Genomic DNA, 16,244 nt, shown 5'->3' with positions numbered 1-16,244 from the left:
AGAATTTTTTTTTTTTTTGAGATCCTCAAGGTGGAGACATACGCAGATATTCTCTCTGCACCCGTGTATAATTCTGCATCCTTATACAGCATTTTTCACTGCAGATTTTCTGTGTTTCACTCTCTTTCACTCTCTCTCTTCTCTCTCTAGTTCACTCTTTGTCTCGGTCATTCACTTCCGCATTGCTTCACTCTGACAGGGTATCAGAGCATTGAAGGACTGGGTGGGCCCATCTGAAGAGGAGTTTTCAGCGCGACACGAGGCTGTGTTTTCAGCATTCAAGTGCGAGCAAGTGAGCTGCCGATCAAAACAAGGCTGAGGCGAGTATGGGCATGTGAGAAAAGAGAAGATTTGCTGAAGCTGCTACTGTTTTTGCTGTTAGAGAAGGAAGAAGGCTGCATTTTGGGCCTTCAAGTGCAAATTTTACCTTTTCATCGCCTCCAGCGAGTGAAGGAGCAGGACGAGCGAACCACAACCCTAGCAGGCTGTATTTTCACAGTCATAGAGGGCTGCTCTTTGTGTTTTTGGTGCAGGCATTGTATGTGAAGATGCCTTCTGAGGCCAAGACAGAGTTTCAGACGATCATGGACCGGAAGGTGCCCGTCCTACCGGCTCTTTCTTCAAATCAAAAGCTCGATGGTCAGAACTACCGCATCTGGCGGGTCATGACACTTGCCATATTGGAGTCCTATGAGACGAGTCCAGACTCTCTTCCAGTGAGAAGGCGGAGTTGGCAAAGGCTCACGCACATTGGGATAAACTCAATGCTCGCATTCGCTCGTTTTTATTTCTCTCATGTACTACAGTTGTTATCTCTCATATAGAGCATTTGACAGTGGCTAGGGAGATATGGTTGGAGTTAGATCAAATGTATAATCGGATGACCGTCATGAAGTGAGTTTCTTTGGAAATGCAAATGAGAACTATGAGTGTCAACAAGTCATCATCCATGTGGGAGCATATTAACAAGCTAAGGTAGCTTCAGATGCAGGTTCAAAACGCAGAGAAGGTGATCACTTTTGAAGACATGGCAATAACTCTCCTTTCACACTTACTGCCTCGCTTCAGTGGTTTTTATTCCGCCTTGATTGCTTCAGGGCGGTCTGAGACTCTTCAGTGGGAGGAGTCGGTTCCTATGATCTTGGACCAAGAGGAGCAACTGAAAGGAGCCAATGCTTCGAAATTTGAGGCTTTGGTTGGTCAAACCTTTCAGAAGAAGGGGAAGGACCAAAAGAAAAAAAAGGAAGACAAATCTAAGAAGGACGAAGACAAGGAGTTTACTTGTCACATTTGTGGCAAAACAGCTCACTGGAAGAAGGATTGCCCCGACAAGGAGAAGAAGGAGAAATCTTCAAAGGATTCCAGAGCAGTGGCTGCTCCCTCATCAGCTGCTTTCCTCCATTTGGAGGTGGTTGAGGATTTGATCCTGCCGGCTTCTGATGCTATAGTGACGGCCCCATTCACTCGGGAGTGGATTGTGACAATGGTGCCTCTAGGTACATGACTCCTCCTTCCACAGATGTTGCTCATTTGCAGCCTTTCCATGGACAGATTCTTATTGGAGATAGTTTGTCTATTCTTATTCAGGGACAAGGCAACATGCATCTTATTCCAGATGGGCATGGTGGTGCCCATGCCTCTGAGGTACTTTATGTGCCAGCTTTGGGGTATCATCTTCTCTCGGTGCACAAGATTTATGCCCTCCGCCTCTTAGTCGAATTTGATGTGGATTCTTTTCAGATTCTTGATTAAGGATCAAGAGCGGTTCTTTCTTCAAGTTATGAGGAGAATGGAGTCTACAAGTTGCAGTCTTCTTCTGCCTTGACTTCTCTTCTTCTTACCTCTCAAACTCAGTCCGAGCTTTGGCATGCTTAGTTTAGCCACCTCAATTATGATTACCTTCGAAGGCGTCTAAGGACCAGTTTGTTTGAGGTTTGCCAGATATTGTGGTGAGGGCATCCGTGGGAAACATATTCGTGATGATGTTTCCAGCAAGGCTTCAAGGTGGTTTTCAGCACCCTTGAAGCTTGTCTCTCTCCCTTTCCCCCTCTCTCTCTCTCAAAGTATGACTTTTAAAAATGTTTAATTAAAAAGGAAAATAATTTTCAGAAAGGTTTTAAAAATATTTATTTAAAAAAGAAAAAAAGATAAGAAAAAAAAATCGTCTCTCTCTTCCCTTTTCTCCCCCCTCTCTCCACTCATTTCCTTCTCTCACTCTCTTTCTCTCCTCTTTTTTCCTTTTTTCTTCTCTCTCTTTTCGTAATGGATGTTATATTTATAAAGTACTAAACAACAAGAGTTACAAAAGTCATGGCAAAGACGCAGAGGAAATTGCCATATGCCAGGGAAGTAAGTCCTCCCGAGGGAGTAAGTCAGAGTGCCAAATGAGATCTATCTGCCAATGCAAGAGACCTTTAAGCCTAGCAATATGTCCCCGAACATTAGAGGCTGAATCAAAAAGAAAAGCATTCAGAATGGTCCAATTGTGCCAACAGCCCCGGTATCTAAGAAAGTGAAGCAAGATCTTCATATGCAACTGTGCCGATGTGGTGTATTTGGGCCGCACAAAAACCCAATCAAAAGGGCTTAGCGAGAAGCCAACCACTGCTCGCCAAACCGCTGACAAGAGTGACCAGATTTTCTTAACGAGAGGGCAAGAAATAAATCGATGACGGGCCAATTCCACACTAGTGGTGCAAAAGAAACAATTGCCGTTGGAGATTCGACGCTTGGAAAGGGCTAAAGCAAGAGGATCTTCTCTCTCTCTCTCTCTCTCTCTCTCTCTCTCTCTCTCTCTCTCTCTCTCTCTCTCTCTCTAATTTTTTCCTTTTTTTCTCTTTTAAATTTTCCTCTCTCTATAATTCTCTCTCTTCTTCTTCTTCTCTCTCTCTCCCCTTTTTTCTGCCCCCTCTCTTTCTCTCTCTTCCTTTTTTATTCTCTCTCTTTTAAATTTTATATTTCCTCTATAATTCTCTCTTTCCCCTCTCTCTCTCTTAAAGTATGACTTTTAAAAATGTTTGATTAAAAAAGAGAATACTTTTTTAAAATGTTTTTAAAAAAATTTATCAAAAGAGGAGAAAAAAGAAAAAAAAGAATTAAAGTTTAAATTAAAAAGTTTAATCTAACTAAAAGAGGAGAAGAAGAAAGAGAGAAACTTTTGGTTCAAATAGAAGAAGAAAGAGATATGTGTGAAAAGTTCAATTTAATTAAAAAAGGGAGAGGGAAGAGAGAGAGAGAGAGAGAGAGAGAGAGAGAGAATCTACACGTGATTCGATCTATGTGGACCAACGAGGACAGAACCCCTTCGAGGGAGCTTGTATTTCATGCTCATTCTAGATGATTACAACATGTGACTGTTAGCAGTCATGTTTGTCATGCCTTGTCATCTCCTGCCTGTGAGCCTCAGTCTGAGTCAGACGAGGACATTAGGAGCTCTGACATGTCTGTCATGTGTTATGATGGGGGAGGCTAGTCACTCTTGACTGGCTGTCTTAGGTTGTGTATTTCTTTTTGGCCTCTTTTAGTGGGCAGCCACTGGCTGCCCGGCCACCTTTTTGGTCACTGTTGTGGGGCGCCCATTTTAGGGCACTTTTAGGGTTTGCGCCCATTTTAGGGTTAGGAGTAGGGTTTGTCCGTTGCCTATATATTGGCAGCCCCCCTCCCCACTTGGTCAGTTGTCTTCTTGCAGATTCCGACACTCCTCCTCCCCCGTGGTGGTGCTGCCATCGTCATCAGCCTGATCTGGTGCCCTCACTGACGCTGTGGGCTGCGTGCAGGGACTGATCAGTCCATTTCAGTGTATTCAGCATTCATTTCAGTCAGTGCAGATTTCTCTTCCTTATTTTCTGCTTTCTCTCTCTCTCTCCCTCCGTGTTCGTATTTCCTCTTCCGTTGCGCACTCTCACATGGTATCATCGCCAAACTGAGAGTACACGGAGCTGAGTTTTACGCGGGAGAACACCCACAACTCTGCGTTTGCTGGTCAAGACGTCTCCAAAAGCTGAGGCGTCATCCTCTGCACCATCTCCTTGATCAGGGCGGCCTGTTTTGGTGTCAACAAATTTGCGTTTGCTGCTGGCGCCTTCTCCAGTGGCTGCCACGTCATCACCACCCTCTTCCTGCCTGCGTTTTCAGCCTGGGCGGCCCTCCTCCAGCTGGGCGACACCCTTCCAGCCTGCGCCTTGCTGTTCTGGCTGTTGTTCCATCGTCCGGCGGCTCTTTTCCTGCTGGCGACTTCTTCCCAGGCTGCGTTTTCAGGCAGGCGGCTGTTTTTCTGTGGTGATTGCATCATCAGCATTTGCGTTTGACATCATCCTTGCTTTCTGTGCAAGGCGGCCAGCTCAGGAGCTTCTGGTGTTTGTGTTTCGGCACCGGCAACCTTCCCTTGTTGTGTTTTGGTGTTTGCAGATTGGAAGATGTCTTCTCATCAGTTTACAGGTTTTGATGACTCAGATGATGAGCTTTTGTCTCGACATTCATCTGAACGGAGGCGTGATTTCTATCGCGAGGATCGTCATATGGAGTCTCTTCCTCGTTCCCGTCCCCCTTCTATTCATGTATCTCGGCGATCCCCTTACAGTGGGCCGAAGATGCAGCCTTTGGTACCCCCTGTACAGGTACCCGTACTTCCTCAGCTGCCCAAAGAGGACCGGTTGGATGGCTCCAACTTTTCTCTATGGTCCTGCAAGGTGGAGTGTATCTTGGACTCCTTCGATCTTTGGGAGCTTGTTTCTGTTCCTACTCCCCGGCCTATGGTGGATCCCTCAAATGGGACATCTATGGATCGTGCAGCCTTATGGGATCGGCTCAATTCTAGAGCCCGATCTTTCCTCTTTCTGAGTTTGCAGGATTCTGTCCTTGTTCATGTTCACAGGTTGAAGACTGCAGCAGATGTGTGGAGAAAGCTAGCGTCTCTCTATCAGCAGAAGACGTTTGCCCACCGGATATCTCTTGAAAAGAAGTTGCGGATGCTCGCTATTGATGATAGTCCTTCCATGAAGGACCACATCAACAGATTACAGGATATGAGGGATGAGCTTGCATCCCTTGGTGGGACGATATCTTCTGAAGACATGGCTATGATTCTTTTGACTCAGCTGCCATCGCCTCGGTTTGATGTCTTCTACACCAGCCTACTTACATCGAGGACCCGTGAGAAGCTTCTATGGGAGGAGCTATCCCCGCTTGTCTTGGAGCATGACGAGCGACTCAGAGAGGTCAGTGCTAGTGGATCCGACTCCACTAGAGCCTTTGTTGCAGGTTCGGGAGGACAGAAGAAGAAGAAGAAGTCAAAGGCTAAGCAGAAGGACAGTTCTTCAGGCTCTGACTCAGATTCAGAGAGACCGAAGTGCCCACACTGTGGGAAAGGGACACATCCCGAGGAGAAATGCTGGAAGAAGTACCCTCACCTTCGTCCGGGAGCGAAGGGTGGATCTCCATCAGAGCCTTCTTCTACCTCTACACCAGCTGTTACCCATGAGTCAGTGTTCCTTCATATCCATGCTTTGGAGGAGGATCCTTCTTCCGTGGCTGCAGTGTCTTCTGCGCAGCCTTGGTTAGTGGACAGTGGTGCTACGAGTCATATGACTCCCCGAGGTGATTTGTTACAGGATCTCCGTCCATCAGAGGGTTCAGTCACTGTTGGTGACATTTTATCAGTGCCTATTAGTGGTGTTGGCACATTGCCTTTGTTTACCGACCGACCTTCGAGCTCCTTTTCACAGGCCCTACATGTTCCGGATTTGGGCCTTCCCCTCCTCTCAGTTTATGGTCTTACGAGGCTTGGCACACGAGTGATCTTCACCGAGCATGCCGTTGTTATTGAGGATTCTCTTACAGGAGCTGTCTTATCTACAGGTTGGCAGGAGAGCGGGCTTTACAGGCTCCATTCCCCTTCTTTGATGCAGGGTCCTCCGAGGCAGTCTATTGCTACACCCGTTCCCGCTTGTGCACTTTCTATTCCACAGGTTCCTTCCCATCCCCCACCTTCTCCTCCGGTGGTTCCCTCGTACCCCCCATCCCTTTCAGAGGGGGACACTCTTGGTGATGCGGCTGTGGATTCCCTGGCCCCTAGTGTTTTAGAGGGGGCTTTCCAGGATCGTGAGGAGCTCCTTCAGCGGCAGTCTACTTCGACGGACTTCATCGACATTGGCATTCCTCTTGCCGCCCCAGGCTCTATTTCCTCTTCGGCCTTCAGCCACATCCAGGATTTGAGAGGGGGTGTTAGCAGTCATGTTTGTCATGCCTTGTCATCTCCTGCCTGTGAGCCTCAGTCTGAGTCAGACGAGGACATTAGGAGCTCTGACATGTCTGTCATGTGTTATGATGGGGGAGGCTAGTCACTCTTGACTGGCTGTCTTAGGTTGTGTATTTCTTTTTGGCCTCTTTTAGTGGGCAGCCACCGGCTGCCCGGCCACCTTTTTGGTCACTGTTGTGGGGCGCCCATTTTAGGGCACTTTTACGGTTTGCGCCCATTTTAGGGTTTGCGCCCATTTTAGGGTTAGGGTTAGGGTTTGTCCGTTGCCTATATATTGGCAGCCCCCCTCCCCACTTGGTCAGTTGTCTTCTTGCAGATTCCGACACTCCTCCTCCCCCGTGGTGGTGCTGCCACTGTCATCAGCCTGATCTGGTGCCCTCACTGACGCTGTGGGCTGCGTGCAGGGACTGATCAGTCCATTTCAGTGTATTCAGCATTCATTTCAGTCAGTGCAGATTTCTCTTCCTTATTTTCTGCTTTCTCTCTCTCTCTCCCTCCGTGTTCGTATTTCCTCTTCCGTTGCGCACTCTCACAGTGACATGGGCCTATTTCCTGAAGCTAAAGTCGGAGGCGTTCTCCAACTTTAAGAATTGGTTGCTCTTTGAGGAGAACCGATCGAAACGGAAGCTAAAGACATTACGATCAAATTTTGTTTCTAATGAGTTTGCTCACTTTTGTGCAAATGGTGGTATTCACCAAGAGTTTACCAATACAAACACCCCTTAGGAGAATGGCATCTTGGAACGGAAGAACCACAATGTGATCGAGATGGCCCGTACCATGATGGAGCATCGTCAGACACCCCAGTGTCTATGGGCAGAGGCTGTGGCTACTGTAGTTCACATTCCTAATCGTTCCCCTACTTCCACCATTCTTGGTATGACTCCTTATGAGGCCTATTTTGGGTCAAAGCTAGATGTTTCTTATTTCAGGGTTTTTGGGTGTGATGCTTATGTTATAGCAAAAGAAAACTGCCGATCTGGCAATAAGGGAATAGTCCCCACTCCATGAACGGGAACGGTAGAATTGTCACCAATCATGACTCTACCCCCTCAGAAACTCATGTCCTAAACCCAATCCTGTCGATAGGTCATGTGAGAAGAAGCCCCACTGTCCACAAGCCAAGGCTTTGCTAATGTAGAAGAAGCAAGAGCTGCATCCTCCACCTCAATCGAATGTACAAAGACAGATTCTATGGTAGTTGGGGTAGCCTTCGAATCCTTCTCCTTCGGCTTCAAATGGGATTACTTCTGCCAAAACTTCTCTTCGGGGTGAGTACCCTTCCCACAGTGTGGGTACAGGGGCTGCTTCTCCTTCGAATCCTTCTTGTCCTTGGCCTGCTCTTGCTGCTTCTTCTTCCCGCCACCTATGCCTACAGTAAAAACCTTGGTGGAGCCAGAACCACTAGTCCCCCACCTCTCTGAATCGCTCATCGTGCTCCAAGACAAGCGGTGAAAGCTCCCCCCATAAGAGTTTCTCCTAAGTCCTCGAAGTGATAAGGCTAGAAGACATCGAAACGAGGAGATGGCAGCTTAGTAAAAAGAATCATAGCCATATCTTCAGAGGAGATCTTCCGTCCAAGAGAGGCAAGCTCACCCCTCATATCCTCCATCTTCGTGATGTGCTCCTTCGTAGAAGGAGAATCATCGAGACTGAGCATCCGCAACTTCTTCTAAAGGGAGATCTTGTGGGCAAACATCTTGTGCTAATACAAAGACGCAAGCTTCTTCCATACTTCCACCGCATTCTGCAACCTGCAAACATGCACAAGAACAAAATCTTGTAGACTCATAAAGAGAAAGGAATGGGCTCGATAGTTGAGCCGATCCCATAAGGCTGCACGGTCCATGGAGACCCCATCATCAAGGTCCTCAAGACAAGCAATAGGTGAAGAAACAAGGGCCCATAGGTCGAAAGTGTCGAGGATATACAACACCTTACACGACCATAGGGAATAGTTGGAACCATCCAACTTGCCTTCCTTGGGAAAGGAAGGCAGAATGGGCACCTGTGTAGAGGGAATCAAGGAAGGCATGCGAACATTCGATGGATGCTTCTCCGACCGGACCTTCACAGTAGATGGAACCCTTTGAGATACATGGACAGAAGAGGGACTTGTTCGAGGAGACTCTGCCCGTCATCGATCACAAAACTCCCGATAGTCCCATCTCTGCTCAAAAGAGTATCGAGAAAGAAGCTCCTCCCCAGAGTCATCAAAGCCTGAAAACTAGTAAGACATCTTCCAAATCTGCAATCACCAAACAATCAACACCAAACGGTAGAGATGTGTGCCGCCTCCACAAGAATTTGTCGTCCACCACTAGATATGTCGCCGCCAAGAGCCAGAAGCTGCCGGTAGATGCAAAACGCACTGGCTGATCAGATCACCTCCTCCAAAAACAACAAAACGCAGAGTAGAAGATGTTGCCTCCTCCAAAAGATGACTGCCAGGGGCTGGACGCAAGTGTGGAAGCTCACGCCTTTACTGCATTTGATGATGGATGGGTAGGGATGATGGCTGATGTCTCCCCTACAATGAAAGCTCTCTTCCTCGCAGTTAGGTAATGATACCATGTGAGTGCGCAACGGAAGAAGAAAAACGAACACAAAGAGAGAGGGAGAGAGAGAAAGCAGAAAATGAAGGAAGAAATACTGCACTGACTGAAATGAATGCTGAATACAAAGGTGTGGACTGATCAGTCCCTGCACATAACTCGGAGTGTCAATGAGGGCACCAAATCAAGCTGAAATGTGTGACAGCATCAATGTCGAATAGGAGCGGGAGCAGTGTGTGCTCAATCTGCAGGAAAGAGTGAGAATGAGTGACCAAGAGGGCTGCTATGAATAGCCCTCTCCTCCTAAATCTAGGCAACCAGCTGACGGCCTGCCAAAACTGGCCAACTGCCCTAAAAATGGGCCGATTGGAAAATGCGCCCTAAAATGGGCCAACAACAACTCAAAAATGAAACGCACAAACACATAAATGCTAAGCAAACTGACAAAGCTCCTCTGTATCCTGCCACCCTCTGACAGGAGCTCACAACCAAGAGATGACAGACTAATATGCAAAATAGGGCACACTAATAGTTTATGTCTCACAACCTCCAAAAATGTGGTGAAAAGCAAAGAGCACATGGTTTGCAAGTTGCATAAAGCTCTTTATGGTTTAAAACAAGCTCCTCATACATGGTATCCTAAGGTTGATGCTTATTTGGCCGACATTGGATTCACAAATAGTCCAACTACACCCACTCTCTACACTAAGAATGAAAGGGGGACCTACTAGTTATCATTCTATATGTAGATGATATGTTGCACACCAAACCAAAAGAGCATAAAGTTATAGATTTCGAGGCTGAACTAAAACATACTTTGCTATGTTAGATATTTTCACCAAAGTACTTCCTTGTGAGAAGTTTGAAGCTTTTCAAAAGTCCTTGGACTTGCTATCCTTTGGTGATTGATCTTCCTATACTTCCACCACATTGGCACTATAGGGAGGTGTTAGAATTTGCCAATTCTATGGGGAATGCCCAATATTTTAGTCAATTGGTTTGTAGTGTGTTTACAACCACGTTAATAAGTTGTGTCACCACTTCTAGAGTTAATTCTAGAGTTAGCTAACTTCAGTTAACTTAGGGGTTTGGACTACCTTAGACCTAAGGTTGTACTTTCACTCTCTATCTTTCAATTCAACAAGTACAATCTATTGTTTTCAGCTCACATTGTCTACTCCACTATCTACTCTCACTCTCTCATTTCTCTTTCCTCCATAGCTGGTCAATTTCCAACAAGGACATTCCCTTTCTAGCCTACATTTTGTGCAAGGCATACCTCCAAGTGCTGTGTTGTCTTGCTAGGTGTGGAGATATGCTAGGGTTTGCAAAAGAAAACATTGAGTGTACAACCATGTCGAAAACATAGAAAACTTAAACACAAACGTTAAAACACAAAAAGCAAAATGCAAAAACACAAAAAGAGGAAGGAGCCCCATCCCATAAATAGACCATGAAACTAATATTGTCGGCTAGCAATACGAAGCCTCCAGGAACTCGATTGGCTAGTCATAAATGCACAGTGGACCACAAAAATGATACCAATAAATCAAGTAGATCGCATGACTCTCGAGTAAAATATGTCCAACCCACAAATACAAACTCAAACTCACACATGAACTAACTAATCTGTTAATATCCTCTCAGATCATAGGTGATCTAGTAAAATACAATACACAATGATAATGACTCATCAAATAACATGGTATCAAAATGAACCATGGATACCCAAGCAGTGGGTAACTAAGCCACCACCAAAAATTGATGTCAATGTCAATCATACCAACTCCTGAAAACATATAGTAGTCATAGAAGCTCTCTATGTTAGTCAACAATGCCTCTACAACAACATACATGACCATGAATTTCCCTCCTTCAGCCAGCAGACTACCAAAGTGTCTCCTCATGTAAGTCCCGCTCTCTATCAAGAAACAGCCTATCATGAACCTAGATACAATCCTGGCTCCAGGTTTTTTAAACCTACCAAATTTCTCTTAATGGATAAGGAAAGCCCTTCTCTAGGTCCTTTGCACATGTACATATGTATAGAGGAGGCCTAACTACACCTTATGACATCACCAGCACTAGAAAGCAAAAGAGGAAGGGGCAACTATGGCCGTCCCCTTCTCTGCAAAAGATGAACCCTTCCACACCTAAGCTTGCTCCTTAGCCAGAGGATCTGAATCTAAATTAGAGTTGGAGTCAGAGGAGGAAGATGACTCATCCAAAGAGTCCATATCCTACTTCTTCTCCTCCTTCGGCAATGCCTCTAGCTTCTTGCAGTCCTTGCATAGGTGTCCTTTTTTCCCACAATGATTGCATTGGGCCTTCGTCTTCTTATTCCTGTCACCCCTCTTTGAGGCTACAAAAGCCTTCTCATGGCCACCATGGTGAGACAGAAGCCTTCCCCGTAACCTTGAAGACACCTCATACTCAAGCACCATGGAGGATGGTAGATTGCATGTGCTGCAACTAGTACTATACTTGTATAGCACAAAGTAGAAAAGACTAAATAGTATCCTTTAGCTTGAACATCATTTGTTGGAGCTAACTATAGAGGGTCATAGCTCTCATGGTCGATGGTGCCTCATACAACATCTGTAACTTCTTTCACATGCCTGAGGATGTCCTACAAGACGTAACCACTTGAAGGACCTCTTTAGAAATGCACCTAACAAAAGCAAAATAAGCACAAGCATCATCTATATCCCAAGTGAGAATTGCTTGGTCATAGTTGTCGCAATCCCAATCATCTAGAAGAGATCTAGAATACAAGGATGCACAATAGCTCCCAAAACCACGTACCACGTGCTTCTGCACAAACTAAGCTTTCATGACAACACTCCAAGTGAGATAATCGGAACCATGAAGCTTATCATCAGTGGAACAGCAAGGAGGTGCCATTTGGAGAGGACAAGAAGCGAGGATAAAGAAGAGTTGTAGATAGTATAGCCAAACTACAGCACAAAGTGCACTTGGCAAGAGTTCACGCGTAGTGGAGAGGATAGTTGATCACAAAAGGACTATCAAAAATAGGGGAAATCAGGTTAGACAAGTGAAAAATCAGCCAATGAGGATGAACCACGTAGATCACAGCCACCAAACATTAAGAAAAGCCTAAGAATGATGTCGGCAGCCTGCAAGAGCATTAAACGCAGAAAACACAAATGCTGATTAGGAAAACAAGGACCATGTGAACATAAAATCCAGCCATACTGAAAGGAAACAAGTCGCCTTAGCCTTGCAAACAAAAACACAATCAACTGTGCAAAAATGCAAGGTCCAGAAGATTGGAAACATGCCAAGATTACCCAAAAAAAGGTTGCCTAGGCAGCAACAGACAAGGAAAGGCTGATCAGCAACATTGGAAGAAGAGGGCAAACCTGCAACAGCAGAAAACAGCACCATTGGACCAAATATGAATGTCTAAGACCATCTCAAAAGTGGGTGCAGCGATGAGCATGAGAATCTGTTGTAATAGACTGCACAACACAAGAAAGAAGAGAGAGACTACAAAAGAAAGATGAACACTGCAAAAGAACTCAAAAGAAGGATGCTCAGGAAATGGAATCCATATAGCAAGACAAGAGACAGCCAAATACAACAGTGAGTCATTGGTTGAGTAGGCACTTGCACTAGCTCCCTCTCTCCAACAGCACCTGCAAGTAACTCATATACAATGGTGAGGAGAGCTCAATGATGGACTGCACAAACTGAGTGAGACAGTGGAGAGAGGGCAGCCACAAATAGGCTGAAATCAAGAAATGAGCCGACCAGCAAACTGGCCAACCTGCATTAAACCCAGGTCGAAATATTCAAATCAGCCATCTGGACCAAAACGAGACCACCCAACACTCCTTGCCCCTATCTGCGCTACTAGGTGGCCTAAATGCCTGCCCATTTGTCGATAAAACAGGCTGCCAGGATACACCCAAGAATGGACCTCCACCTAGAGTGTCTTAGACAAACAAACTAACCGACAAAGGCTATGTCAAAGTTCCTAATGTCCTCACCTCACCCAAATTGAGGCTCATAGGCAAGAGATGACCATACATGACATGCAGACCAATATCAACCACCTAATCATTGCCATAGATAATGCATATAATTGCCGTCAGAAGACTTACTAGCCTTGGCCAATTGACCCATGAGATCCAAAAGTTGTTGCACTGGCTCAAAAGGATTTGGCCCCTCCACCTTCAAATTGACAAATTGCTGTTCGAACTGATGACAACAAAGCCAATCCATGCCAGCAAACTTGTGCTTGCCACAAGTGGCAAGCACCTTCTCTAAGATGAGGGAAACGAGAACAGCCGAGGCACCCTGATCACCAGCGGTAAACTGGTGCATCTCCGGAGAGATGCTATGTCAGGTGGCACTACACTGCATCCTTTGAGGTAAGCGCAATGGGAGGGCATCTTCAGGATGGGCTACATGGACCACTTCCAAATCTTAAAGTTTGTCTCCATTAGCTTGATTGCTAGCATGAACAACAAAGATGGCATCACAACCAAAATGCAAATCTATGAAAGGGGCACACAGAGAAACTAGACAGCAAACAGAAGGAAATCAGCAAAAGACATGCTGCTGGATGATGCTACTACCAAAATAATATCTCTTGGGGTTGCCACACTGCAAAACAAAACTAGGGAAGGACTGTGAGGGGAAAAGATGGCTGAATAGAAGAAGATAGTGGCAAAAACCAATGAGAACTGCACCCAATACTGATCACTCGTACGTGTGAGTGCGAGTGTCTAGCTCTAGGAAATGGTTTTTGCATCCAAAGCCGGTGATCTCAAGTACATTGTTAGGAAGAAGTGCTAAATTGTTTCCTAAGTGCTCAAGTTCAACGGCTATGGCTGCAAAGATCATTTCCTAGAGCTGGACACTTGCACTCCCTATATGCATAATCCATATTGCTTCTTCATGGTCTTCTTCTTTTGAGGAGAAACAAATTTTATATCTTCCCTTTATTTTCTCTGCAAGTACATTATTAGGAAGAAGTCCTAAATTATTTCCTGAGCTCGAGATCACATGCTATGGTTGCAAAGACCATTTTTTGGAGCTGGACATTTGCACTTCCGCTCACACATATGTGCGATCACTATTGCTTCTTCGTTGTCTTCTTCTTTTGAGGAGAAAGATTATTAACTTTTCTCTTAATTCTCTTAGTAAGTACATTGTCAAGAAGAAGAAGAAGTCAAGTAAGAAGCAATACTGATCACGCATGTGCAAGAGTACAAGTGTCCCGCTCCAAGGAATAGTCTTCACAGCCATAGCTAGTGATCTCGAGCTCAGAAAATAATTTAGTACTTCTTCCTCACAAAGTACTTACAAAGAGAATTAAGAGAATATATAAAAACTGACATGGATTATGCCTCCGCGTGAGGGCAAGTGTCCGGCAGCGGTAGCCCGCAATGTCAAGCTCAAGAAAAAATTCAGCACTTCTTCCTGATAATGCACTTAGTTAAGAATTAATTTACTACTTCTTCCTAAGAATGTAGCTACTAAGAGAAATAAGAGAAAAAAAGGCTATCTTTTCTCCTCAAAAGAAGAAGACAAGAAGAAACAATACTGATCAAACATACGCGTGAGTGCAAGTGTCTGGCTCTAAGAAATGGTCTTCGCAGCCATAGCCCGTTATCTCAAGCTCAGGGCCGACCCTGACAACAGCTCCTTGCTCCTTCGCCTTCTCGATGGAGAGCACGATACGCCGCAGATTGCCTTCGAAGTCCATAGCCCATTGATTCAGGTTGCAGGAAGCTATCCTAATGGTCCTCATGATGATCACCTCCACCGCTCGACGAATTGCACGTCTAAATGTGCAACCTCTCCTCGCTCGTTCATGTAAGAGAACAGGACACGTCAACTAATTTTCCAAATCTTTGACTATAAACATCCCCATTCCTTACCAAGAAAGGTTCATGCCTTTGCTTTTTTGCTTTTTCGTTTTAAGCAAATTCTTAGCTTTGTGTGTCATAATTTGATTCCCTTGACAAGCAATCCGCGCACCCTTCCATTGCAAGCATGAGTCGGCAAGCAAAGTTGTCGTGCTCTTCTTTCTCTCTCCTCTTTTCCATCTCTTTTTCTAATTTCTCTCTCTCTCTCTCTCTCTCCAATTCCCTATGTCTAAATTTTTTTCTCTTTCTGCCTTTTATTTTAATTTATTTTTTCCCATCCCCTCTCTCTCTCTCTCTCTCTCTCCCCTTTTCTTCTCCCCCCTCTCTCCTCTTTTTTCCTTTTCTTCTTCTTCTTCTTCTTCTTCTTCTTCTTCTATAACTCTCCCACTCTCTCCTCTCTTTTCCTTCTCTCTCCCTCTCTTTTTTCCTTTTCTTCTTCTTCTTCCCCCTCTCTTCGTTCTCTTTTTAAATTTGTTTATTTTCTCTCTCTTGCTTTTAAATTTTATATTTCTTCTCTCTATAATTCTCTCTCTGTGTGTTCATATTTTCTCTCTTCTTCTTCTTCTTCTTGTCTCTATCTCTCTTCTTTTCTTCTCTCTCTCCCCCTTCTTTTTTCCTTTTTTGGTTTTCTCTTTTAAATTTTATATTTCCTCTCGCTATAATTCTCTCTGTGTTTCTCCCTCTCCCTCTCTCTCTCTCTCTCTCTCTCATTTGTGTGTTAGTGCATTGCTTGAAACATTTTGCCCATAGCAAGTTGATGTATTCATGGGCTTGATCATATAACATACTAAATTGAAACTCCTTCATGTTGTTATCTCTACTCTGCATGTCCTTATAGTAATGGCCACAACTAAAGTCCCTTCAATGCATAACACAAATCACTAGTAGGCTTTCATATGCAGGTTCAGTTTGAGAAGTAATTGTACGAAGGCTTTAAGTGCTACTATATTTAATGCATCAAACATTGTCCTGGTTAAGCAAGTGACACTTCCGAGCTCCCTATGATATGAATGTAGGTTAGCTCTAGCGATTGCACAAGATAACGCACACACACACACATACACACACGTGGAGCAAATGCAATCATTAAAAACATAGTAGCATACTAGCTGGCCTAGCTAGCATTGGCCATGCCTACTAATCATGGATGGTGTCATTGCAAAACTTGCATGGTTGTGCCATGCTTGCTTTGCTTTTTTGTGAGTAAAGGGACCATTCTATTGTACAGTTGCTTCCCATTACCCATAAAAATAGAATACATCACTTGCTTTGTATGCACCAAATGGTGCACTCCGTGCATTGTTCTATATATATTAAGGCTACTTGAATGTATGACATAAAAATCTTGGATATTGAATGGAGGTCTTGTGTGAGTCAAATTATTTGTACTTTATGTACCTTTATTTTTATAAGTCCTTCACACAATGTATCCTTTATTATCACTCTATTGGCCCCTCATTATCAATTAAACTTTATGCAAAAATACATCATCATCATCTTGATCTCGTGAATGGTCTAACAACTCATCTTAAA

At 44.7% G+C, this 16,244-nt stretch overlaps 1 protein-coding gene across 1 annotated transcript in view; it reads right to left on the bottom strand.

Annotated features, from left to right (window-relative positions):
• The window catches only part of LOC148015292 (carbon-nitrogen hydrolase family protein), a 99,677-nt gene extending 84,959 nt beyond the window's left edge, over window positions 1-14,718 (bottom strand). The window contains exon 1 of the mRNA XM_087665723.1: window positions 14,400-14,718. Coding sequence (XP_087521849.1) covers window positions 14,400-14,593 — 194 coding nt within the window. The 5' untranslated portion in view covers window positions 14,594-14,718. The remainder of the gene's footprint in view (window positions 1-14,399) is intronic.
• Window positions 14,719-16,244: the final 1,526 nt, after the last annotated feature.

This window comes from Lygodium microphyllum, chromosome 24 (assembly GCF_053477565.2).
Source record: "Lygodium microphyllum isolate KBCC chromosome 24, Lygodium_microphyllum_v1.1.10, whole genome shotgun sequence".
NCBI lineage: Eukaryota > Viridiplantae > Streptophyta > Polypodiopsida > Schizaeales > Lygodiaceae > Lygodium > Lygodium microphyllum.
The sequence above is the reverse complement of the archived record's forward strand: the minus strand, read 5'-3'. Positions and strand labels throughout refer to the sequence as shown.